Genomic DNA, 24,448 nt, shown 5'->3' with positions numbered 1-24,448 from the left:
GTGATCCTGGAGGTGATTCTTATGCATTGAGTAGATATCACCTTGTTCTTCAAGATGTAATGGAGAGGCTGGAGGGAACTGCCTGAAAATGTAGAGCTGTGTTCTAATAGCCATGTTTCTTGAGGATGATTGAATAATGATATAGCTGACACAATGTGACTGTGTGATTGTGAAAACCTTGTGTCTGATGCTCCTTTGATTTACCTTGTCAACAAATGAGTAGAACATATGGACTCAAAATAAATAATAGGGGGAACAAATGTTAAAATAAATTTAGTTTGAAATGCTAGTGATCAGTGAAAGCCAGGGGTAAGGGGTATGGAGGGTATAATCGAGGTTTGGTTTTTTTTTCTGTTTTTATTTCTTTTTCTGTTGTCTTTTTATTTCTTTTTCTGAATGGATACAAATGTTCTAAGACATGATGAATCCACAACTAAATGATGATTTTGGGAATTACTGATTATGTTAATGTTTTATTTCTTTTGTTAAAATTTTTATAATTAACAAACAAATTGAAATAAAATAACAATAAAACAAAAATAAAATAAAACAAATAAACATAAATTTGAAAAATAATCAGCAGACACCAATGTCTCCGGGCCATCAGGGCATGTTGAGATGAGGCCCACACTCATTTCCAAGTGAGCCTGGGAGGCATCGGCCTCATGTTCGGGGAGTGAGACAGCTGCCACTCCACTACTGAGGTCACGTCCAAGCTGGAGCCGGACACTGAGCAGGGTGGCCCCGCTGCCTCTGGGCCAGAGCTGAGCTCCTGGGGGCTGGACAGAAGGGCGCCTAAGCTGGGGCCCATGCCAGGGACCCATCTGCTCCCTCCTGTGCATACAACCCTCAGGGATTGGGCGACCCTGCCAAGGGCTCATACAGGCCACGGGAGAGCTGAACCCCAGGCACCAGAGAGATCACTCAGCATCTCCTATTTCCATCGTGCGACACATGGGCCTAAACGATGGGGGCATGATGATGTCACAGGGCTGGTCAAGAGAGGAGAAGGGTCCCCAATAATAAAGTGTAGACACCCCGAGGCGATGCTGAGTCCAAAAAGACACTGAGCCCTGAGGCAGCTGCAATTACCACCCTGGAAAGGGATCTCACCCTGCTCTCCGAGGCTTGACAACATCTAGGAGGTTTGGGGCATCGAGTGTGTCGCTGGCCAACAGGGCCGGGAGCTCCCGCTCATGAGACACATGGAGGCTACAGAGCAGAGGGCTGCTGTGAGGCTACAGAAAGCCACAGCTCATGGCGGGGCCCTGCTGCTGCTACCTTCTGCCCTGGTCTTACCACTCAAATTCACTCAGCTAATCCACAGCCCCAAACCAGGCCTTAAATTCCTCCGTGTGCCAAAAGTCCATGTAGGTGTATCCCTCCTGGAGGCACTCGGTCTTGGAAATGACCTTGTGTCTCTGAGGCAGAGGGAAGAAGAAGATGGAGAAGAGGCCAGTGTCGCAATGCTGGGTGGGAGAGGGGCTGCAGCTGGGGTCTGTGGATTTGCTCACAGGAGCCACCTCCTTCCCTGCACTCTCATCCAAGGCCTCCCTGGTCTCAGCCCAGGATTCTCACAGACCCTCCTGCAGGGAAATGTCCTGGATGCCAGCACCTCCCCAATCCCTGTGGGGAACTTCTACATCATCTCTGTGAAACAAACTCTCCTGGTGAGAAACTGAAGATGGTTGGAGCAATAGGACATCAGGCCCTGTGAGTCTCAGACCTTGCCTCCTGCACCTCAACCCTGCAGTGATGCCCCACCTCCTCACCTTCACTCCTATTCGGTAATGTATCAGTCTCCCCTGCAAGACACAAAGCCACGTTCATCAGCAGAGACTCCAAAAGGCCCTGACCAGCCCCCTCACCCTCTCTTGTGCACTATTGGGAGGGGCCACCAGGGCCAGGTCAGCCCTCGCAGTGCTCAAACCTATTCAGGAATCTGGGCACCAGAACAGGGGCCCTGGATAGAGGTATAGGGATCTTCCAGCCTAAACCTCTCTGAAGGGAGATGGTGAGACTGCGGGTCAGGCAGGCAGGGACTCAGCTGTGGTCTCACCACGGAGAGGCCGAATCCACTCTCCCCGCATGCATACACCTGAGGGACAGTCAGTGCCCAGCTCACCCAGGAGGGGATGTGGGAGACGGACAAGGCCTAAGGCTTCTGCCTGCCCTTGGCTTCTGCGGTTGAAAGGGGGACAAGATGCCTCATCTCCCAGGACTCCTATGGATGAGCTGGCTGGGACCTGGGCTGACAGCACAGGGCTCAGGGAGGGGCTCTCTCCCCTATGCTGATGGGACTCGACACCCTCTTCCTGGCCCCAAGTCCTACTCACTTCCTGAGAGTCCAGGGGAGCTAACTGAAGGGAGGCCAGCTCTGACAGGAGTGTCCACAGGTGGGGAACAGTGGGCTGGGAGAAAACAGTGGCATAAGGTGTGGGATGGAGTGCCCAACTCCACTGGAACCCACCCAAGTCCCCCACCCTGCAGTCTCTTTCCCCCAGTCCCCTTCCCCCACACAGACCTCAGCCTGTCAACATCTGGGGCTCTCAGTCACCTCCTACTGAGTTCCCCTCCAATCCCTTGGACCGCAAGAGCATTGCTAGTCACCTCCCAGCCATGGCTCTTGGCAAATCACAAAACAGTATGAGGTTGCTCAATATCTCGCCCAGATCCACCTTCAAGTGGGCTCAGCCAAGGCCTTCCTTTGACTGTGAACCATCAGGGCCTCCTCTATACTACCTGGTCAAGCCTCCATCTCAGGGTCCAGATGATGGCACGTCTAATGGAGGCTTCCCAGGCTCAGGGGCACAGAAAGTCGTGGTACAAGAAGGAGTGAGCCCTGTACAGTCATGGATGCCAACAGCACCCTGACCCTCGATGTCCTCAGGCACCCTCACTCTCTCCCACAGTGCCCTCTCTTGTTCTCTCCTTGGTATCACCTCCCTGCTGAACTCCTTAGAGATCCCCTCCTGCCAGGGTGGACACAGTCAGGGGAGGCATCCTCCCCTCACCCCATCAGCCCACCTGCCTGACTGGGGTTTGGACAGCCTGGAGGTGTCAATTGACAGAAATGCTGCTGCCACCAATCGCCAGCCCTTACTGGGATGCAACCGAGGAGCAACACTCCCTATGGTGTGGCATCGACCAAGTGGGCAGGCCTCCCGGAGGTTCCTGTGTCATGTACAAAGTGTAGGCATGAAATGTGCCCCAGACAACTGAGTGCTCCCTAATGTTGTCAGGGTGCTCTCTCCAGCGCCTTCTCCCATCAGAACCAGAAGAAAGCTCAACCATATTCCTGTGCTCCCTGAACCCCTGTGGGCTCCCTTGTGAGGAAGGCAGCACAGCGTGGTCTCACAGCATTTCCACATGAGGAACAGAGGCCCCACAGGCTGTCACTTGCCCCTGGTCCTGCTGGGAGTCCAAAGAGTGGTTGGCTCTGCCCAGCTTGGTCTGTGCTAAAGTCAACTCAGCATTCAACAACACTGCCCAGGGTGTTTTTTTCCCACCCTCATGCTTTGTGGGTGCATTTGCAAAACCCAGGACCCTTATGCTGACAGGGAGGAGAGAGCTGCATTTGCCTGAAATCTTTCCTCACCACGGGGACTCCAAACCCACATGCCCAGGACACAGCCCAGGGAGCACGTTCTGTACCTCCTGACAGCTGTGTGACTCCCTCTAATCTCATTCACATGTGTGTCCCCTGCTGCTGCTACATCCAGGAACTTAGTGTGGAGCCTGTCGTCATGTCCAGGACACATCATGTCTAATGCTTGTGGAGACCATGGAGGCCTCTGGGACAGACGGCTGGGCCAGCCCTGGACTCTGCTGCACAACTGAGATTTCCCTCTGCCCCCTCAACAAGCTAGGTCCTGTCCGCCTCTACTTGATCCTGAGACGTTTATTCTCTGTACTCCCATGCTGTGACACACATGTTCAGGGCAGTGTCCTGTGAGGTCCTCTCCAGCTTGGAAAATGAGGCCTTAGGAATTAAGAACTTGCCCATGTCACCAGGCTGGGAAATGTGGAGCTGGGGTTTAGACCCAGAACATTGGACCCCAGGTCTGGGAATGGCAATTCAGGGACAGCAGATGCCAGAAAAGATCCACCATATTCCCCCCTAAGAAGCCCAGATGCTCACCACATCGATCTGGGTGTGCTGCTCTGTCAGCATCCTGGGAGGGAACGCCAAGGTGGGGCCCTTCCTTTCCCTTAGCCCCTGCTCTCGGAGCCCACGCGAGGAACAACAATGATCTCCTGGTGGAGTGACAGCTGGCGCTGACTGCAGCTGGACAGATGGCATTGCAGGTGGCAACTGGTCTACTTCCTGCTGCGCAGTGGGTGCCTCAGGTGGTGAGGCAGCAGGTGCCAGATCCAGAGGAGCCACAGACTTTAGGCCTGAGGATGGCAGTTGAGGTGGCATCAGAGCCACCGCCTGCTCTGCTGGTAAAGCAGGTGATATCTCTAGCTTCATCTTCAGAGCTGGGGATGATGCAGCCTCTGAAGGTGGCAAGGCAGGTGGCCTCGGAGCTGCCTCCCACTCTGGAGCTGGAGTAGGTGTAAGGAGCTCTGGAAGCCACAGTGGCTCCACATCAGCAGGTGGCATTGCAGGTGCTCCCACAGGTGACTTCAGGTCTGCAGCTGACACCATTTCTGCTGCCATCGATGGAACTAGCCTTGGAGGAAGCAGTACTGTGCTTTGCAATGCTGGGTCTCACATACGAGCCCCAAGATGCGAAAGATGCAACCATAGAACTGGTTTTCTATGGACTTTTCTCGACAAAGAAATGACTGCAGTGACTCTCCGAGGGATGCCACCCTCACAAAGTCTTTTAGGGTGCAAGTGCTCAGGGGAATGGACTGATGCCCCTCTTTACTCCCTGCCCAAAGGCAAAAATAGACTTTGGCCCGACCTTCATCTCCTCCCATACTTCCCACCCATCACCACCTCCATGCTCCTCACCCTCTGTCTGGGTCTCACTGGCCACTAAGGACTCCAGCCAAGAGAGGAGGTCCTGGGCCTGCCTCTCCAGCACAGACCCTGGCAGCGCCACCTGCGCGAAGGACAGCAGCTCCTTCAGGCTGGAAAAGTCCGGGGGCTCACAGAAATCATCAGGAAACTCCTGGAGCCAGGTCAGCAGGAGGCAGGAGAAGGTGCTGGGGATGGACAGGGCCGCAGAGTGATTAATGTCTGTTCCTGCCACACTGCCCTCTGGTGACCACCCTCCCAGGTGGGGCTTCCTGGGCAGGTCCAGCCAGACTATTTCTGTCAGTATATGTTGTGCAACCTCCCACTCGAACAGAAACAGCATAGGGACAGGTAGGGGTTGTGTCTGCTCAGCTGATGGCACTGCACTTACACATAGTAGGTACTGCATAAATTGCCTGATGAGGGAACAGAGCATGACCCTGCCTCACCCTACCCAGAGCCATCATGTCACCTCAGTCTGGAGTTCATGCCCTGAGGTAATGCATCCTTCTCTGTGAGCCATGTGAGTCTCTCCTCATCCCACTGTCATGGTCATGGGCACGGGCACACCCCACTGCATCCACCCACAGCCAGGCTCACAGGACTGGGTAGTGAGGTTGGATTTGGGAGCTGCATTCTCCCCACATCTCCTGAACTGTGTCTGTGTGGTGCTGTCATAGTGGAGGGGCAGTAGAGTTGGGTGTGTGTGGAGTGTGCTCTGAGCCTCTGGGAGCACTCTGCACCCAGTGTCACAGGAACTCTCGCATTGGTCACTCAGAGTCCTGAAGCCCTGCAGTGGATGGAGCCCAGACCTCTGAACTCCAGGGAGAATCATGAGATGGATGCAGGGACCTGCCCAGTCCCTCCTGGCACTGGCGCCACTCCCCATCTTGAGCTGTGAGGAAGGAGCACCTCTCTCCTCAGGCAGAGTTCACTCACTTTTTCAGGCACTCCTGGCCTCCTCCATCCCTGTCTGGCAAATTGCAACTATTTGCATACCTGCAGGGTACATGGGGGTGTCACATGTAACTTCTTCAATGCACCCCTACTCATGACATCTACTGCTGCTATCTGACCCTCTATGATTTGGCAAGCAGGAGGCCACAGGCAATTCTGCTGTTTTGTTCAACGAAGTAGGTTAAGTGCCTGGAAAAGGTCCTGCACATAGATTATTCTTCATCTATCCTAGATGAACGAATGATCCCTGAACTGCCGCTTCAAAGATAACTGGTGAGGCCTGGGGATCCTCTGCCAGCCCCCAACATGAATGGCAACTCAGGCCCCACTGAGGACAGAATCCAGTTTGAGGCAATCTCAAACCTCCGCTGAATGGGAATACAGGAATCCAAAGGTCACTTTGGAGCAGAGCCTCTTAGCGTGGAAAGGAAATTTCTCAATGTTGACAAGCCCTCTCCACCAAGCCCTCTCTCCAGAAAGCCTGGCATGGGGAAACACTTTCCATGACCCAGAATCATTCAATCCTGACTCTGACCTCAGTAGGTTATTCTCCTATGACCCCACTAGCAAGAGGGGGAAACTGGGTTAAGAGGCTGCAATGACCTTCCCCAGACATTCAGCTCAGGCATGCCAGATCGATTATGAGATTGAGGAGGAAGCCTTGCTCACCTGTTGGACACCCAGTCCAGTACCTGCTGGATGGAAAAGAAGCCCCAGTAATTTAACACGAGGAGGGATACGTAGGTCTGGTCGCCCTTTGCAACAGCTGCCACCATGCGCTCCATGAACTTTTCCCAGGCTCCCACCTTGCCGGTGTCCTCCAGGTCACTCTGGACTGGTGACACTTTTGCACCCTGAGAATGGAATAGCAGAAGCAGGTGGTTAGCCACTGGACTGGGAACCAGGAGAGGGCTGGGGCTGTGGGTGTATGCAGACTTGTCTTTCCGTATCCCTCCATGCCTTGGGGCAAGAAGTGGGGTAAGAATGCATGTAGCATAAAAGGTCCCACACTCCAATGTAAAACTCAGGTGGGGGAATAATGAAGTCACGAGGAGTTGTGCATCAATGTGTGGAAAGCACTTTATCCACATGATTCCTCATAAATCACCCCCATTCATGAGATGGGGGTACTAAACTTCACGCAGGACAGAAGCTGGAAGCATTCACACTGAAGCTTTATGATCTTTCCTCCATCCTGTAGAAGAGGGGTCTACTCCAGACATGGAGGGGAAGAGCCTGCTCACATCCTATTCTTCCCTACTGTGGAGGCAGTGCTTCAAGAACACCCAGATAGTGAGAACACCTTTGCTTTCACACCGACAACAAGACTTGAACATCTTTTACCTTAAAGGGAGTTCTGAGTACCTGTAGCCATGGTGATCCCTGCTCAGACCAAAGATCAAGTGTCTGCACACTTCCCCAGTTTACATTGTGGTAGTTAGATTCAGTTGTCAACTTGGCCAGGTGAAAGCACCTAGTTCTGTTGCTGTGGACATGAGCCAATGGTAGGTGAATCTCATCTGTTGCTAATTACATCCGCAGTCGGCTAGGAGGTGTGTCTGCTGCAATGAGTGACGTTTAACTTAATTGGCTTGTGCTTAAATGAGAGAACGCAATGTAGCACAGTCTAGCAGCTCAGCATTCCTCATCACAGCACTTGCAGCTCAGCCCAGGCCTTTGGAGAAGTCACCCCGGGGAAAGTTGTTGGAACCCAGGGGCCTGGAGAGAAGACCAGCAGAGACCATCCTGTGCCTTCCACGTAAGAAAAGAGCCTCAGTGGAAAGTTAGCTGCCTTTCCTCTGAAGAACCAACAAAATAAATCCCCTTTTATTAAAAGCCAATCCATCTCTGGTGTGTTGCATTCCAGCAGCTAGCAAACTAGAACAACATCAATAGGCGATGACAACTTTTGGGCTCAGGATTAACACGTTGCATGGGGATTACTTCACCATCACCACTTGCCTTCCCAACAGCCATCCATGACTTCATGTTTGAACACAAAGTGCACATGAAGTTTCCCAACGTGGCCATGGATGACCCCGTTCCTCATGTCTCCTTACACTGAAAGGAGGAGTATTAAGGGGCTACAGAGGCAAAATAACAATGCTGGTATTTCCTTAATTCTTTGACCTTGGGCCACTTTGACTTACCTTCATGTACATCCTGGCCAACAGACTGAGGTGGCGAGGTGGAGGGTTCAGCCAGTGCCTACATCTGTTGAAAAATGTCTCCTTCCTTGGTTTTCTCATGCCAGATCCTACTGCTCTACAAATGCAACACGAGAACATGTTGTACTGTCGATCATCTCTGGCTAAGTGAGCCTGGTAGGGGGACGTTGTGGAATCTAGGTGCCTGGTTACTTAGGTTCTACATTCCATTGGACTGCAGCTCAAAGGAAGTGAGGTCATCTGCTGAAGCCCCTTAACTGAAACTTCTTAACCGTTAGGTCCTCCAGGAAAGGCCCTCTTGACTCCTGATGCTCATCCTCCTTAAACATGTTATCCTGTTGACTGGACCAAGTTTCCTCAACACATCACTCATAACACATCACCCACAGCTACTTTTGAAGGACTGGGTGCAGAGTGGGCCCCATGCATAAGGAGGGAGAACTCAATTCTCACACAGATGAACTTTTTGAGAAATCTTGTGACCATGGTGTAGTCATTGTAACTCTCATCTCAGGGTCTCCCCAGTCTCCACACCTACACAATGGGGTCATTCTACCATCTACTTCCTGGGTCATCATGAGGATTGGAGCTCATTAGTGTAAAAGCCATGGCTGGTCTTCGAGTAGCTAAGATGCAGAGGCAACAGCATTCCAAAACATGGAGTGCCTCACTCATAAAGGCTGGCTGTGGCTGTGTCATCCTTGGAAAGGTAGATTCCTTTCTGGCTCAGCACCATGAAGAAGTTGAAATTAAATGGAATTTATATAGGATGGCCCTGTGGCATGACAGATGTGAAATCATGTTAACATGTTAACATGGTAAAGGGCATGTTAAATCATAACAATGTTAAAGGAGCTTTAAGTGTCTCTTCACATTCCTTGTCTGTAAAGTGAGCTTTACTAGTTAACATTGATATGGCAGGGTTGAGTCATTGTGTCCTAGTTTGAAGATAAGGAGACAAAATTGCAGATGTTAATCGATGACCCTGCTTGCCCTCTGACATAGCCTGGATTAGCTTTGGTTGATATGTTTTATCATGTTGCATACATGTTATGTAACGGTTTCTAGTCTAGATTAATCGCCCCCTTAAGAATTCTCTACTTCATGTAAAAGTTGAAAAACTAGGAACATAACCAGTGCAGGAAAAGTTACAGAAAAGTCAAAAATTTCTAATGAATTATTTCAGGAGTGGAAATTGGTTGCTTTCTGTTGGTTTTTGAGTTTTTAGCTATGATTGACTGATTAGCCAGAGGACAGTGCTGTTGGACAGCTGAGAGTAACTGGAACCAAAGCTCTGGAATGCATAACTGGCTGTTCAGGCTTCTATAGATGGTTTTAGGAAGGTGACACAGCATAAGACAGAGGCGCTGGCCTTGAAGGCCCCAAGTATCTTCATCTTCAAGCTGAGAACTACTTGCATTTAGGGTAAAAATCCATGCTATAAAGAATTTCACCATGAGTTAGGGATGCCCATAGCAGATTTGCACCCTAAGAATAATATGGGATAAGTGTAGAAAATTATGCATTCAGTACCCTTGCTGAGGTGCAAGATGTTTATTTACATGTGCTTTCTGTTGTCCTGCTTTTTTAACCCTTTTATTTACTCCACATACCCCAATACACCTGTTAGAGCAGATTGGCAATTAGAAGCTAGAATAATCTTGCATTTCAATCTAACGTTAAAAGTATTTATATAAGGGTGCATGGGTAGTTCAGTGATTAGAATGCCTGCCTTTCATGCGGGAGACACAGGTTCTATTCCCAGACCACGCACACCAAAATAAAAGGTATTTATTTAAATTATAGCAAGTTTTTTAAACACAGAAATTACTTACCTTTACTATTATAACTCAGAAACTTAATAAGTCTTATCTAATGTATTATTATTTGGCAAAGTTAGAAAAAAATAACCTTTAAATATGCTAATGGTTCTAGAGCCATTTGAGACAAATTAATACAACTAGAAAATATTTTCTGCCTATAATTCTGTCAAACATTTAAAAGATTAATAATGCCTATTTCTAATAAGACCTGGGGTAAATGATCCTCATTATTTTTTTCCATAAATATAAATTTGGACAGCATTTCTAGAAGACTATTTGGTGGTTTTAAACTTTGTTCCCCAGTATTTGTGAATAATTTTGTGCTGCATTTTAAAAAAGCATACTTTAACACTTCAGGTAGGATGTGATCCTATTTTTTCTTTTCTTTTAAAATGAATATACATGTATGAGCATAGGCAAACAGGATAAAGGAAAAAGTCTGTAAGTCTACACTAAACTGCTTAGTCTTATTTCTAGGTAGTTGTATAGCATGATTCTTGTTTCTTCCATTGAATTTGGGAAGCAACTATGGTCACTTTGCTCTACTCAACTGAGTATAATTATAGTTCCTAATGTGTTGAGTCAAAGTACATTTTTTTAAACTAAAAGAAAAATACTGCTAATCATATTGTACCAAATGCTATTCTCATTTATAAATTTTTTTTTATAGATTCACATGAACTTTCTCTTCAGAAAAATGCACAAACACATACACATGCAAATTTTGAAAACAATTCTAGGGAATTTCTGACCCTCTTAAATTCTAGTCATAAACCGGAGACCCCATGCCCTAACAAATTGAGATGATAATCATTACCATTATCATATAATCATGACCTTTAAATAAAATGTACACTTACATAAAAATTTCTCAAAACATCCCAAACTTAGCGATAAAATAAATTTGCAAATAAACTTTATTTCTGTATACTCTATGAATATTTAATATCATTTAAAGAAAATCATTCTTTTGAATACATGTACTTCCCAAGTCGGTACTAACAGTTTTGTATTTGCTACTCTTGTGAAAAAAAGTTACCTTAATTAGTCTTCATTTTTTAGATTTCCAATATAGGACAGGATATTTATATTTCTAAGGTATGATTGTTTGGGGCAGTAATTCTCGGTCCATGTTAAACTGCTAACCTATGAACTAGTTCTCCTCCTACCAACCCTAAAAGATGAAAACGAGAAAGACAGAAGTGAGAGGGGAAGGCAAAAACTGGCCTTTCAGAAGAGAGAAAGGCATGAGAAAAAAACAAGTGATGGGAAATAGTGGAGATAAAAAATTCCTTTTTAGGGTTGAACTTAATACAGACCCACATACACGCAATTTTGGTAGGGGTATCTTGAAATCAAATAAGACAAGATTGGATATAGCATCACAAAACTGAGGATCATTACTCTGAACCAAAACCTTATATTTCTTTTTGTATACAGCATCAAACTCATTGTATAAATATCCCTTCTTTTTGGTTTGACTTTGTTTTTGAAAAATCTTGGACTACTTTTTAAAATTCTTACTTTTAGGTGAGACCTAGAAAACGCATAAAATTAAGCATTATGAGTGACATTCAAATTTGTTTCTTCTAGTATAGATGAAATATAGCAGCAAAGATGATTTTAAAATACTTTGTTACTAAATGCCAAAGGTATTTAAAATGAGAGTGAAGAAAAACAATTTAGTTCCCCAAATTGGAAACTACGAGGCTATCATTATTGAAATGAAAGAAATTGGTTATTCTCATAAATAAAATATCCTGGATTTCAGATAGATAAATTAACAAATTATATCTAAACTAGTGTTTAAAGTCAGAATCAGCTGGTTTGCTTTTTTTTTTAAAACTTTTTTTCTTTCTTCTAACTCCAAGCTATGTTTAAATGATATATTTTACTGCCTAATATTTCCTGTTAACTAGCATATGACAATATATATTTTAGCTTATAATTGCACCAGGAGTAGAAGAGACTGCATTGATAATTTGACAGATTGCTGACCACATTTTAATGACCTCGAAGAGAAATCCTCATGAATGGTTGGATATATCCTGGCCAGAAGTTTCACCATCCAAGGTTTATTTCATATATATATATATATCACATGTTACAAAGCAAATATAAATACATGTACTTTAATGTTCTTTCTGTTAGCATATATTGGCTTAATAATGTTTGCATTACAAGATTATGCACAAAAACATTTAACTTATATCATTTTGCTGAACCTTGAGAATTTTTCAATTTCATGGAATAATTTTAATGAGAACTTTTATAATAAACATTGAAATTTTGCTTAATATGGGATCACCTACTGATTTCAATGCCTAATATTTTTAAAACAACTTTTTTCTAATCCCTGTATTTAAAAATAGAAAATATATTATGAGAATGGAAAATCCTATCATTCAGTGATTTCTCAGTATTTAATCACATAATTGAAATTATTATTGAAATAATTTGAAATTGAAAGTAGGGTTTTGAATTTTTAAATAAAATTGTTAATTTTAGAAAAAATTTTGTATGAGAATAAATGTTTCCAACCTCTAATACTATCCCAGTGTTTATGTTTCCTTTACTTTAAAATATATTCCTGTCATGAAATCATAACAAAGATGAAGCTCTTTATGTACTAATATTGAATGATCTTTAAGCTATATTGTTAAATGGAAAATGAAGGTTGTCAATCAGAGCATTTTCAGTCTGCTACTATTTGTGGAAAATACTATTTATATGTATTTGTTTGTAAACAAAGAAAATATTTCTGGAATAATGTATAAGAAACAATAGTATAGGCTATTTCCAGAGAGAACTGGGAGAATGGGGTGGCAATTAAACTTACTGTATACCCTTAAGTACCTTTTGAATTTTGAGCCATGTGACTGTTTTACTTATTCTAAATAAATAAATAAAATTATAAAATAAAATAGATATAAAATCACAGAACTTTTATATGCTTAAACAGAACATAGTGCTGTCAGCAAGTATGGATATAGTAAACTATGACAGGTGTGCATATGTATACAGCTTCCTTGCTACCAAAGTATGTCTCATCTACTCAATATTTCTTCATTTGGCAAAGTCAAAGAGCGTTCAAAAGATCAATGTAATCCAGAAAAAAGGGAAATGTGGCATGTAGTGACTGCTGTATTTCCAGATTTTTATGAGACTTCTTTAAAAACATCCATTTTTAGACTATCAAGGTCAGTTCTGATAAGAGGTCTCTTTTAACAAAGCTTCCCTGGACTTGTAACATTGCTTAGATATGAACATGGTTCATCTTATTCAAATCATAACAGTATAGTTGTCTACAAAGGGAGAAAGGGGGAAACAAAAGAAATCTTGATATATGTAACTAAGCCCCCTAAAAGTTTTCTCAGTAGAAAATATACCTTTACATAAAATAACTGTCATTTGAAGGAAATGAATTGAATGAATAATTTTGGATGGGTGATTAGACTTAATGAACTTCAAGGTCTTTCCAATTCTGAGAGTGTATGAACTCTGCTACTTAAAGAAGTTCCTTCCCTTCTGGCCATATTTTCTTTCCAGGTGTCCCAAATTCAATGTTAGGTGCAATGGTACAAAATTTAATCTACTAAAATAAAATAAAATGGGTCACTTTAAAAAAATACTGACATTCCTTAAACTCTGCTCTAGGAAGAAATGTACTTTCTTGATTTTCCATGTATTAAGCCATTGGTGGCTCAGCTTATTTTAAATAAGTCACCTTCACTGCACTGGCTATTATTAACAACTTTTTGTGAACTTCAGGAACTCCTACCTGATGCTCTAGAAAAAGTACTAAAGGTTAGTTCAGATTTATATTCTTATACGTGTTTATTTCCTTTCCATTTGAGTATCTCATTTTACCATAAGGGTTTTCACAATAAAGGTGTCCAAGTTTAACTGTTTTTCACATGGCAAAAAATTAATTTACTTGCACTAAATTTCACATAGAATTCTCATCAGCCATCAGTCGCACTGTACATTTAAAAGCTATTGATAATACTGAATTGATATTGATATTGTATTGATAGTTCATTAGTCATTTTACTACACTTTCTGAAATGTTATTATGCCCATAAATATTCAATTTTGCACTCTGGTCACATTAATTTACATTTACTGCTTCCAAACAATCCTTACAGCCTTCTACTATACAATTGTAGTTAAAGGGCCCTTTAGATTTATTGCTAATAGATACATCATGTAAAATATATATCTTATGAAGAATTTATTCATATATAACTTGTAGGTAATTAGAAAATAAATGTGCAGATTATAATGTTTTTCTTCTAATTGGGCCTAATTAGTTTATCTTCTTATTACATGGGTTAGTTTAAAATTATGAGCTACATAGTTATATTTTGCCTTATTACCTAGTGGACAATTCTCATTATTTATTTATACCTACTTGATTGATGTTTATACTGCATTAAATTTTATTAATTATTTTAATTTTTTAGCATTTTTGTAGCATTACTTCCTTATTCAGGATCCATTTTTCTTCCATACCAAAATCGCCTCAAATTTCATCACCTAAGGAAAACAGGAACCAAACCAGTACCTTTATTACTCAGAGTTCAGCTTCTGGTTCTTCAGACTCTGTCACTAAAGAAAATAATGAATGTTACCAATATTTAAACTTAGGAGAGCCAGAGCAAGGAGAAACAAACCCCACTTCAAATTGTAAATCTTCCTTTATAGAACTAGGAGAAACACCATGCATCTTGCCACCTGTGATTCCTTACACTCAGACCAGCTATTGGAAAGGCTCCAGTTGTAACCCAAACATTGTGCAGAATAATCCTCTTCTGATCAGTGTTGACTCAAGAAAAAGCAGCTTGTAATTCCTTCCTAAACCGGGATGATTCAGAATCTGATATATTTTGTTTGGGTCTAATGCAAATGGATTGTGAAGCTAAAATATCACCAACTTATACTCAAAAGAGAGTTGCCCCTAATTTTATAAATTATCAGAAAAAGGAAGCACATGAAACAAAGGGATTCATAAATAAAGAAGTATCTGCCCCTAGCTTTTCACTAGATGGCTTTCAATCTCCTCTCCATTGAAATTTTAAGAAAAATGTATTAAAAGAGGAGAATCACCCATTCAACTTACAGTATGGTACAAAGAAGACCACAGGTGACAACTGGTACTCTCAGGAAGATAATTTATTCACTAATCAGCAAAATATCTAGCAGATGAGTTAAAAGGCTTCACATATGAAAGTTCAAATGCTGGGACTAAAAAGGCATTCAGAAAAAATGTTCCAAGTTTAGATTTATTTTGTGCTTCTGATTCTAATGTAAACCAAAAAGAATTAAGCAGCCTTTATTTCTGCCAAAGACCTGAAAAATGTTTAAGACTGAAAAGGCAACTTGAGTCATCAGCTAATTCAGGAGACAAGGAATCATTTTCAGGTAACACTATCGAATAGTTGCTGAAACTACTCTCAAATTTAATTTTAAAAGATAGAATCAATTTCTTAAATTACTTAACTGCTCTACTTAAAAATCTATCCTGAATAACTTTTGGGTCAAAAGAAAATCAAAACTCTAATTATAGGCTATTAAGAAAATAAATACAAAAAAGAGAATATGTCAAATCCTTGTAGCTTTAAATGAGCTAAACATCCAACTTAAAAAAGTAAAAGCACAGAACAAATCCAAAGATTAAACAGAGAAAGCAGTGAATTAGAAAATTAGTATTTTGTAAGACAGGGGTATTTAATTAGCTGTTATTTACTAGAGATTTTGTCAGGTACCATTCTAGGCTCCTTGTATGGATTGCTAATTTTAATTCTAATGGCCTTCTTAGGTAGACACTACTATTAGCTCCCTTTTCCAATGGATGTTTTTGAGGTTTCTGAACTTTAAATAAGGTCAATTTTATTTTCTTCCTTCTATCTAGTGGATTCCATCGTTTCTTATTGCATTTGCCAGAGCATCCAAAACAAAATACTAAATTCTTTATGGACCCTTGAATAGCATATTTACTTCATAGGGTTATTTTGCCTACATTTTTTATGCCAAGACTTTATTTGGGTGACTTGCCACCCAGACACACTAAGGTGACATGTTTTCTTTGGGGTGCATAAGACACAAGGGCCAGAGAGCCCTTGGCTGAGGGGTCAGTGCTGCCCAGGCTCTGGTGAGCTGTTAGAACTTTTGTTGTTCTCATTTACAAGTAAGAAGTTGTCTCAAATTACCTTTTCAGCTTTTTGGGTGGAATTTAGGGCAAGGCCCAAAGTTTCTTTTCATAATTGTGCCTCAGAGGAAAGATGTCTCACAAGATAATAGCTTCTTTGAGATTCAGTAATAGTCTAAAACTGTGAAATGCAAGTCCTCCTTGATGACACTGCCCTCCCGAGTGGGAAATACTGTCTTTATGGAAGCAAACCTAAGGAATGGTCAGAAAAATCAGGGCAGTAGGGGTCACGTGATGCCTGCCAGGGGGGGCCAAGCATGAGTAAAGGGTGTCTTCCCTCCAAGGGCCCTGTTTTGCCTTCCTGCCTTTTCAGACTCAATTTTATAAGTTCCTGTGTGCTGGTCCTCTCTGGACAGAAGTGAGGAAGGCAAGGCTTCAGGGCCTGATGGGAGACCTGGCTGCTCCCAGGGCTTGAAGACAGTGGCTCCTAGGGGAGTGGGAGAGCAGGGACGGCCCCATGCTGGCTCAGGCCCACAGTGGGGGAGAGTTTCCAACTCTTCCATGCCACAACCCAATTAAAATGAGTTTCAAATCCTGCTCCATGGTAAAGATTTGGATAAAATCAGTGTTTCTCATAAATTGATTTTGTTTAATGTCATTCCCTTTAAGAGAATAATATGGCTTGAAATTCTTTGTGTATGTTGAAGTTTGTAAGGGCTCAAGACCCATGGCAAAACAGTGAGCTCTTTATTATAGGTATGACTGCATTTTTTTTTTTCCAAAGTAGGTAGTTCTGAATCTGTATGTTTTAAGACAAATAATAATGTCAACTTTGGTGCCTCCCATGTGTCACAAAAGCACTCTTGTCAATCATGGAATTGAAAAAAAGATGTACACTTAGTTAAACCAGGTAACATTATTTTTGTAGCATGATTTTAGATTGTGTCCTTTTGATATTGCTTTTAGAAATGCTGGTTTTGAGGTTTGGCCATTTCCCCTTTTGCATCATATTTTTGAAAACCAAAACAAAAGCAGCAGACTTGCCTTGTCTGTACTATGCTGCGTTCTGTCTAACATCACTTTCTGCTTAATTAAATAGTCTGAGAGGGAGTGCATATTTCTGTGAAATAGTGATTAATCAGTATCACTGCATTTGGCATTTTGAACCCCTTGCTCCATTTGAGAGGCATGGCTCACCTCAAACAGCAAGAAGAAAGTTGTTCCATTTTTAAAAAGAAGAGTATCATCAATGCTGTCTTCCCTTTCTTCAGTTTCAAATGGTGATCAGCCCACTCCTGACTCACTCCCCACCGTTGTGACCTGACAAGAAGGAGGGTATTCTCCAGCTGGGTGTTTCCCAGGTAGAGTTCAGGCCTGTCCCAGAACCTCACTGCCTGCCTCCCTCTGCCAGGACAGCCAGGCTGCCAGGCAATCCTTCCACCTGGATTTCAGATGGGTTTGTTGGTGCTCTGGGTCAGTTCAGTGGCCCTTTCTAGGTTTTTGCCTAAGCAAAATGAATTATTTGCCATGAGAAGCTTGATGATATCAAGACACAAATGACAGTTTCTGGCTGCTCTACCTGCTCTCCATTTGTAGGACAAGTAGATGTGTCCGGCCAAGAAAAAAAGTCTTGAGCGAACTGACTGAGCCATTGCAAAGTGAAGGTATTGAGTTACTGAAACAAAATCATAGCATTTTTTATTCTCTGTAAGGGCTAGAATATGTAGTTATTTTATAACAGAGGATGGCCAAGTTATAAATCTTTCCAATGGATACTTCCCCAAGTGGCACTTTGGAAGCAATGCTAACTCAGCTTCTTTTTATCAGTTCAAAGACACAGATGTGAGGCATTCTGAGTGATGCCCATTTAGTGAACTTTGGTTTATGCTCTTGTTGCTCAGAGCTCCTATCTCCTCAAACTGTCCTGGTAAGGGGGACATCTAGTTCCAACTACTTCCTGGGTTTGACTCTGTCCATTGGGAGTGTTTTGGGGGACCCTGTGGCTTCCTATGAAATGGAGCTCGAAGGATATTAAGGAATGATGAGAAAGAGAGAGACTGAAAGAAAGAAAGAGACCAACTGATGGGATCAGGGGGTCTGAAGCTTTACTTTAGCAAACAACTGACAACTTTATTCTGAACCAGATCCTGCTTATAGACTGCAGGGTAACAAAAGGCATGCCTGTTTTTCCTGAGGAAACAAAGTACTTAACTTTCTTCATACTTAATGTAACCATTTGGGGGTAAACGAACATTCTGTTCCTCCCAGACTGTTCCAAACAAAGCAAGTAACAATCTCCTCAGTTTCTTGCCCACCCAGAGACTCCAGCTGCTCCCGGCAAATTCTGCAGGTCTTGTTTTAACCCTTTGGCTCCTACATTTCCCCCTTTTTATTTTACTAGCTGAGGTGCCTGTGCCTGTCTTAGGTTGCCCTTAAGCTCTGAAGGAAGGGTCTTACCTGTCTTTGGCTACCAGTCAAGCTCTCTGACTCTGATTCAGGAGGGAGCCAAGTTTTTGCAAGAATCACACTGTTAGTGTGGCTTTGCTTCATAACTGTGCCTGTCTTAGGTTGCCCTTAAGCTCTGAAGGAAGGGGCTTACCCATCATTGGCTACCAGTCAAGCTCTCTGACTTTGATTATTTGTTATTTAACACAGCAGAGGGGGAAGAGAAAAAGTATAAACAGCCCCAAACTTAACAATGCAGTTCCAGCAACCACAGCCACTGTGATAATTCCAATGATTCCAATGACAGCTGTAATAATGAGTCCAATTAGTCTCTTAGTCCTTTTCAGATATTCTTTTGCCAAATGGATCAAGACTTGTGTTTCTGGAGAGGATTGCTAGGATCTTGACATCTGCACTGGCAGCCAAATACCTCTTCTTTTTCTTGAGGCTATAATCGTCTCATTTTCCTGCAACGTAAATGCTTGGAGACAAGTGAATAGAAAATAATTCTCACAATTGAAAGTTTGATTTCTTATATGCATATAGTGTTTATGGTTGCTATTTAAAGGGAAGTTATAGTTACTAGAATTTGCTATATAAATTGGTCCCAGTCCTAGGAAAGTTTTCCATAAATTTCTTTGAATAATGTATTTATCATCCCCCAAATTCGGCACAAATGATACTCTATGTAATAAACTTTGATTTAGCTTGCCTGTCCATTACTACTACCATCAGTAAAGATGGTAATAGCTCCCTCTAGTGGGGAAGCCTAAAATATTTTAGGCAAAATCCATTGTTATTCTTTTTAGAAATTGTAAAAGTTTTGACATAAGCAAATGATTATCAATTTGTCCTTTAAAGTCACTTAATGCTATTTGCCAAGAGGTATTGAAAATACATAGACTTTGAACCTCTTCCGTTGTGAGACCACACACTATGCGATTAGGATCGTGACCTCTTAATTGATATCTTTGGCGACCTTTGGCTATTAAAGAAATGATTTTTTGCAGATATGTATTTAAGCATCTTTGTCTTTGTTTGGTAAAAAAATCCATTCTAAAACACCACCTTGCCAAAATAGGCCTGTGGGAGATTGCAAGGTAAAGAAAATAATAAAATCAACAGGCTTTTCTAAATCTATTTGAACAAGCTGTCCTTTCTGGGTGTGTTGTTTAATTAATTGTAACTCTTGTTCAGCCACAGCTGTTAATTACCTTTTGCTTAATAAATCAGAATCTACTTGTAAAATATCAAACAAGTTTCATAACATATAATTAGGAATCCCTAAACTGGGTCTAATCCAGTTAATATTGCCTAACAGTTTTTGAAAATCATTTAAAGTTTGTAAATTATCCCATCTTAATTGTATTTTTTGAGGAATTATTTTATTAGCAGCTATTTGCATTCCTAAGTATAGGTAAGGCTCAGTCTTTTGAATCTTTTCTGGAGCTATTTACAACCCATATTCAGGTAAAATTTTTATAATAGCACAGAAAACCTTTTCCAAAGAGTCATCATTGTCACATGCAATTAAAATATCATCCATATAATGAATAACAAGGGCCACTGGAAATTTATTTCTTATTTCTTGTAAGGGTTGATGCACAAATAGTTGACACATGGTGGGGCTGTTCATCATCCCTTGGGGTAAGACACACCATTGATATCTTTGCATCGGAGCCTGATTATTCAGTGCTGGAACAGAAAAAGCAAACTTTCCTTTATCCACTAGATGAAAAGTGATAGCAAAAAAGCAATCTTTTAAATCAATAATAACCAATTTCCAAGATGGAGGAATCATAGAGGGTTGAGGAACCCCCAGCTGAAGTGCACCCATAGGGCTCGTGGCTTTATTTACTGCTCTTACATCAGTCAGCACTCTCCATTTCCCAGATTTCTTTTTAATAACAAAAGCTGGAGAATTTCATGGACTTTGGGAAGTTTCAATAACTGTAATAGCTCTTGAACAAGATTATGAAGGGCATTCAATTTTTCTTGAGGAAGGGGCCATTGATCCACCCATATTAGTGTTGTAATAAGCCATGTTATTGGGGTAATTATGCCCTTTGTTTCAATGGCCCCCACTATAAATTTGTCCGCTCCTTACACTATCCTAAACCTTGATAATTCCTTGTTTGCCTAGTGTTTTGAAACTGTATCTTCAAGTATAAATGTTCTGCCTTATCTGACAAGTGAGGGATATGTAAATATGCTCCCCACTGCGAAAGCAAGTCTCTGCCCCAGAGATTCAAGCCAACATCTGCCAGGAAGGGTTGTAATGTTGATTTTTGTCCTTCTGGGCTGATTACTCCAAATGTTTCAGTACTCTGATAAATATCAGTCATGGTATCTATGCCAGTAAAAACAGTAGGTACCTTTTTTAATGTCCAATTCTGGGGTCAATATCTTTTAGCTATGATGGTTACATCAGCTCCAGTATCAATCAATCCCAGGAACATTTTATCTTTAATAGTAATAGCAATTTCTGGGCGGTCATCCCCAATAAATGTCTGCCAATAAATTTCATTTCCAGTTGACTCAAAACCTCCTTGATGGTTAAAAGGCAGAGAAGGAAAAACATGATAAGGTAACAGTAGTAATTGAGCAATGCATTGCCCAGTTTTAATTTGAAAAGGCTGTAAAGATTGAGCCATAATTTTCAATTCCTCTTTATAGTCACTGTCAATTAAACCAATTTGTATCAATAGACCCTGCTTAGTTAAACTACTTCTTCCAATTATTAAGCCAACGGTATGGTTGGGCAGAGGGCCAGAAACTTCAGTGCTAATTAATTGAATACCCATTTCAAGTTGAAGTAAAATATATTCAGCTACAGGTAGATCTACTGCAGCACTACCGCAAGTTGCAGCTTTTAACTCTAAGACTGGAATGCATGGTTTTTGCCGTTGCTGACAGGCCACTGTGTCTATGGAGCTTGGCTCATGTTGTTTGTCCTGGGGCCCTAAGCTAAGCCTGCAAGGCAGCTTTCTGACCTTTTCAATAGAGTACCATTTTTATCTGTTCTAGAATGACATTCATTAGCCCAATGAAAGCCCCTCTGAACAAACAGGACAAAATCTGGATGGCAGTTTCTTAGTTGGGATGGAATTATTAACAGGAAAAGATTTACAGTTTTTCTGAAAGTGCCCAAATTGTCCACATTTAAAGCAATTTCCTTTCTTTTGATTCAAATAAGACTTCATGACAGCTGCCAACACTGCCATTTGATGGGAAGTAGAACCAATGTCCTGACAGGCTCTTATATAGTCCTGTATGGAACCACCGGTAGTTTTAATGGGTCAAATAGTCTTTTTATACTCACTGTTAGCATTATCAAAGACTAATGTCATTAAAATTAAATCACAGGCTTCAGATGCTTGCACAGTTTTTTGAATCACGTCTGTTAGACATGCCACAAATTCGACATATGGCTCATTATTTCCTTGAAATACTTTAGGAAAAGTTAAAGCAGGCTGTCCTGGTGTAGAAATTCTTAGCCAAGCTGCAAGGTAGGCCATTCTGACTTGGTGATAGCTCTATCATCGTATTGTAACTGTCCTTCAATACCTGCCCATTGGCCAGTGCCCATGATTTGTTCTGCTGTTATTAACACTTGGGGTTGGTCATTAGCATTCCTCCTAGCCAATTGATTAGCTTCATCAGTCCACCATGTTTTAAATTGTAAAAATTCAACTGTACTTAAACAGTTCTGGCTAGCATCTCCCAATCCCAAGGAATTAATCCATCAACATGGGCCATGCCCTGGACTAGACCTGTAGTATATGGAGAATTCACTCCATACTGGGCATAAGCTTGTTTAAACTCTTTTAACAATTTAAAAGGAATGGGCTCATGATGAATTCTTCAGTGCCCTGAGGATTATTTTGATTGGGAGACAAGTGATTAACTGTTACAGGAAGCTGATCAAAGTTGTATTGCCTCCAAGCCCCCATGCTGAGATCCCTGTCCTTTTCCCTTGCCTCAGGTTCACACTTCTGTATTTTGTCCTTTCTCTCCTTTAATTACTCCAAATATTCTCTCAATCTTTCTAACTTATGTTTTTGAGAAAAAAAACTCCCCTTTTTTGAAGAAGATTTTTAGCCTCTTTTCCCAACTAGAGTTACCTTTTCCCTGGTTATATTTCCTGGCTGTGTAGTCATTATGCTATTAACTATTTCCCTTTACTATTCTCTTCCTAAAACAAGAACCTAGTTCATTGTTCCTAAACTCCCTTCTGTTATTGCCCCATGTGGCCTCACTGTATTGTTATGGAAAAATGTTTTCAGCTCAGAATTTTCTTCATTCCTTTTCCCTAAATGTTTCCCATCTCACTATGGTGAATCTGCTTTAGGCTCTTTTCTGCTTTATCCAAAAAGTCTTTTCCTTCAAAATACAAATAACTCTTAAACTTTATCAAAACCTTATTATTTTTGTGATGGCACCCTAACAATGTTTTCAACACACAAACATACAAACATACATACATACATACATATTCCTCCAGCCGGCTATTGTGATTACCCGTTACCCTGATGTTCCAAGGAAAATGCTTACTTACCAATGTGACTCGAGTCCTCTTCTATCAGCTGGACACACGTCCCTCTAATGGCAATTTTCCTTGGTTCCTTAATATTGTTTTGGAGCCTTCTTCTTCGAGCCCCACATTGGGCGCAGATGTTGCTTCTTATGAAATGGAGCTCAAAGGATATTAAGGAATGATGAGAAAGAGAGAGACTGAAAGAGACAAACAGATGGGATCAGGGGGTCTGAAGCTTTACTTTAGCAAACAACAGGCAACTTTATTCTGAACCAGATCCTGCTTATTACTGCAGGGTAACAAAAGGCATGCCTGCTCTTCCTGAGGAAACAAAGTACTTAACTTTCTTCATACTTAATGTAACCATTTGGGGGTAAACGAACATTCTGTTCCTCCCAGACTGTTCCAAACAAAGAAAGTAACAATCTCCTCAGTTTCTTGCCTACCCAGGGATGCCAGCTGCTCTGGACAAATTCTGCAGGTCTTGTTTTAACCCTTTGGCTCCTACAGGCCCCCAAAGCTTGGTTTCTTTTTATTTGTCCCTGACTACTGACAAATCCTCACATTGCCCTTTACTTTTTTTAATAACTTTTTGATTGTATAATATAATGTATATACAAAGCAAAGAAATAAAATGCAATAGTTCCCAAAGCACCCCTCAACAAGTAGTTACAGGACAGAACCCAGCGTTTGTCATGTGCCACCATACCATCCTCTCAGATTTTTCCTTTTAGCTGCTACAGAATATAGGACGCTGAAAGGCATAAATACTTTTTGTCATCACAATCGACTTTGTGTGTCTGTGAAAAATATGTTCAAAAAAGCAATAAATTTCAAAGCACAGCACCGCAATTAGTTGTAGAACATATTTTAGAGTTTGACATGGGTTACAATTCCACAATCTTAGGTTTTTACTTCTAGCTGCTCTAAGATACTGGAGACTAAATGAGATATCAATTTAATGATTCAGCAATCATATTTGTTTGTTAAATCCTATCTTCTCTGTATAACTCCACCATCAACCTTGATTTAACTGTTCCTCTCTTTAGGGGTGTTTGGGCTATGGCCATTCTAACTTTTTCTTGGAAGGGTCTGTCACTAATATGGGGTAGCGAGGTGAAACTATCTGATGTTCTGGAGAGGCTGGGCCCTCTAGGTTTCAGGATTTATCTGGTCCAGGGACCCATCTGGAGGTTGTAGGTGTTCTTTAGGATTGGCTGGAATGGTCCAGGTTGGGGTTTGGCAGGTGATGATAGGTAGCAATATCTAACTAAAGCTTGCATAACAGCAACCTCCTGAGTAGCCTCTTGAATCTATTTGAACTCTCTCTGCCACTGATACTTTATTAGTTACACTTCTTTTCCCACTTTTGGTCAGGATGAAGTTGTTGATCCCACG

The 24,448-nt window shown here is 41.9% G+C and overlaps 2 protein-coding genes across 2 annotated transcripts; both read right to left on the bottom strand.

Moving 5' to 3' along the window:
• Positions 1 to 573: 573 nt before the first annotated feature.
• On the bottom strand, positions 574 to 4,885 carry LOC143687196 (uncharacterized). The gene is made up of 2 exons (XM_077163935.1): positions 1,300 to 4,885; positions 574 to 779 (listed from the first exon to the last, which is right to left on the bottom strand). The coding sequence occupies exon 1, from the start codon at positions 4,661 to 4,663 to the stop codon at positions 4,121 to 4,123; it is 543 nt and encodes a 180-aa protein (XP_077020050.1). The 5' UTR covers positions 4,664 to 4,885; the 3' UTR covers positions 574 to 779; positions 1,300 to 4,120.
• Positions 4,848 to 23,738, bottom strand: LOC143681608 (ral guanine nucleotide dissociation stimulator-like). The gene is made up of 5 exons (XM_077158784.1): positions 23,072 to 23,738; positions 8,077 to 8,191; positions 6,596 to 6,780; positions 5,909 to 5,968; positions 4,848 to 5,157 (listed from the first exon to the last, which is right to left on the bottom strand). Exons 2-5 carry the CDS (start codon positions 8,173 to 8,175, stop codon positions 4,848 to 4,850), a joined length of 654 nt encoding a protein of 217 aa, XP_077014899.1. The 5' UTR covers positions 8,176 to 8,191; positions 23,072 to 23,738.
• Between the last annotated feature and the right edge of the window lie 710 nt (positions 23,739 to 24,448).

The sequence above is a fragment of the Tamandua tetradactyla genome, chromosome 1, assembly GCF_023851605.1.
Source record: "Tamandua tetradactyla isolate mTamTet1 chromosome 1, mTamTet1.pri, whole genome shotgun sequence".
Lineage (NCBI taxonomy): Eukaryota > Metazoa > Chordata > Mammalia > Pilosa > Myrmecophagidae > Tamandua > Tamandua tetradactyla.
The sequence above is the reverse complement of the archived record's forward strand: the minus strand, read 5'-3'. Positions and strand labels throughout refer to the sequence as shown.

Coding starts and splice junctions, on each gene's coding strand:
- LOC143681608 (XM_077158784.1), bottom strand. CDS start 8,175: ATGAGAAAACCAAGGAAGGAGACATTTTTCAACAGATGTAGGCACTGG. Junction 6,781..8,076: donor TGGCCAGGATGTACATGAAG/GTAAGTCAAAGT, acceptor TTCCATTCTCAG/GGTGCAAAAGTGTCACCAGT. Junction 5,969..6,595: donor CTGGACTGGGTGTCCAACAG/GTGAGCAAGGCT, acceptor TGTACCCTGCAG/GTATGCAAATAGTTGCAATT.
- LOC143687196 (XM_077163935.1), bottom strand. CDS start 4,663: ATGGCAGCAGAAATGGTGTCAGCTGCAGACCTGAAGTCACCTGTGGGA.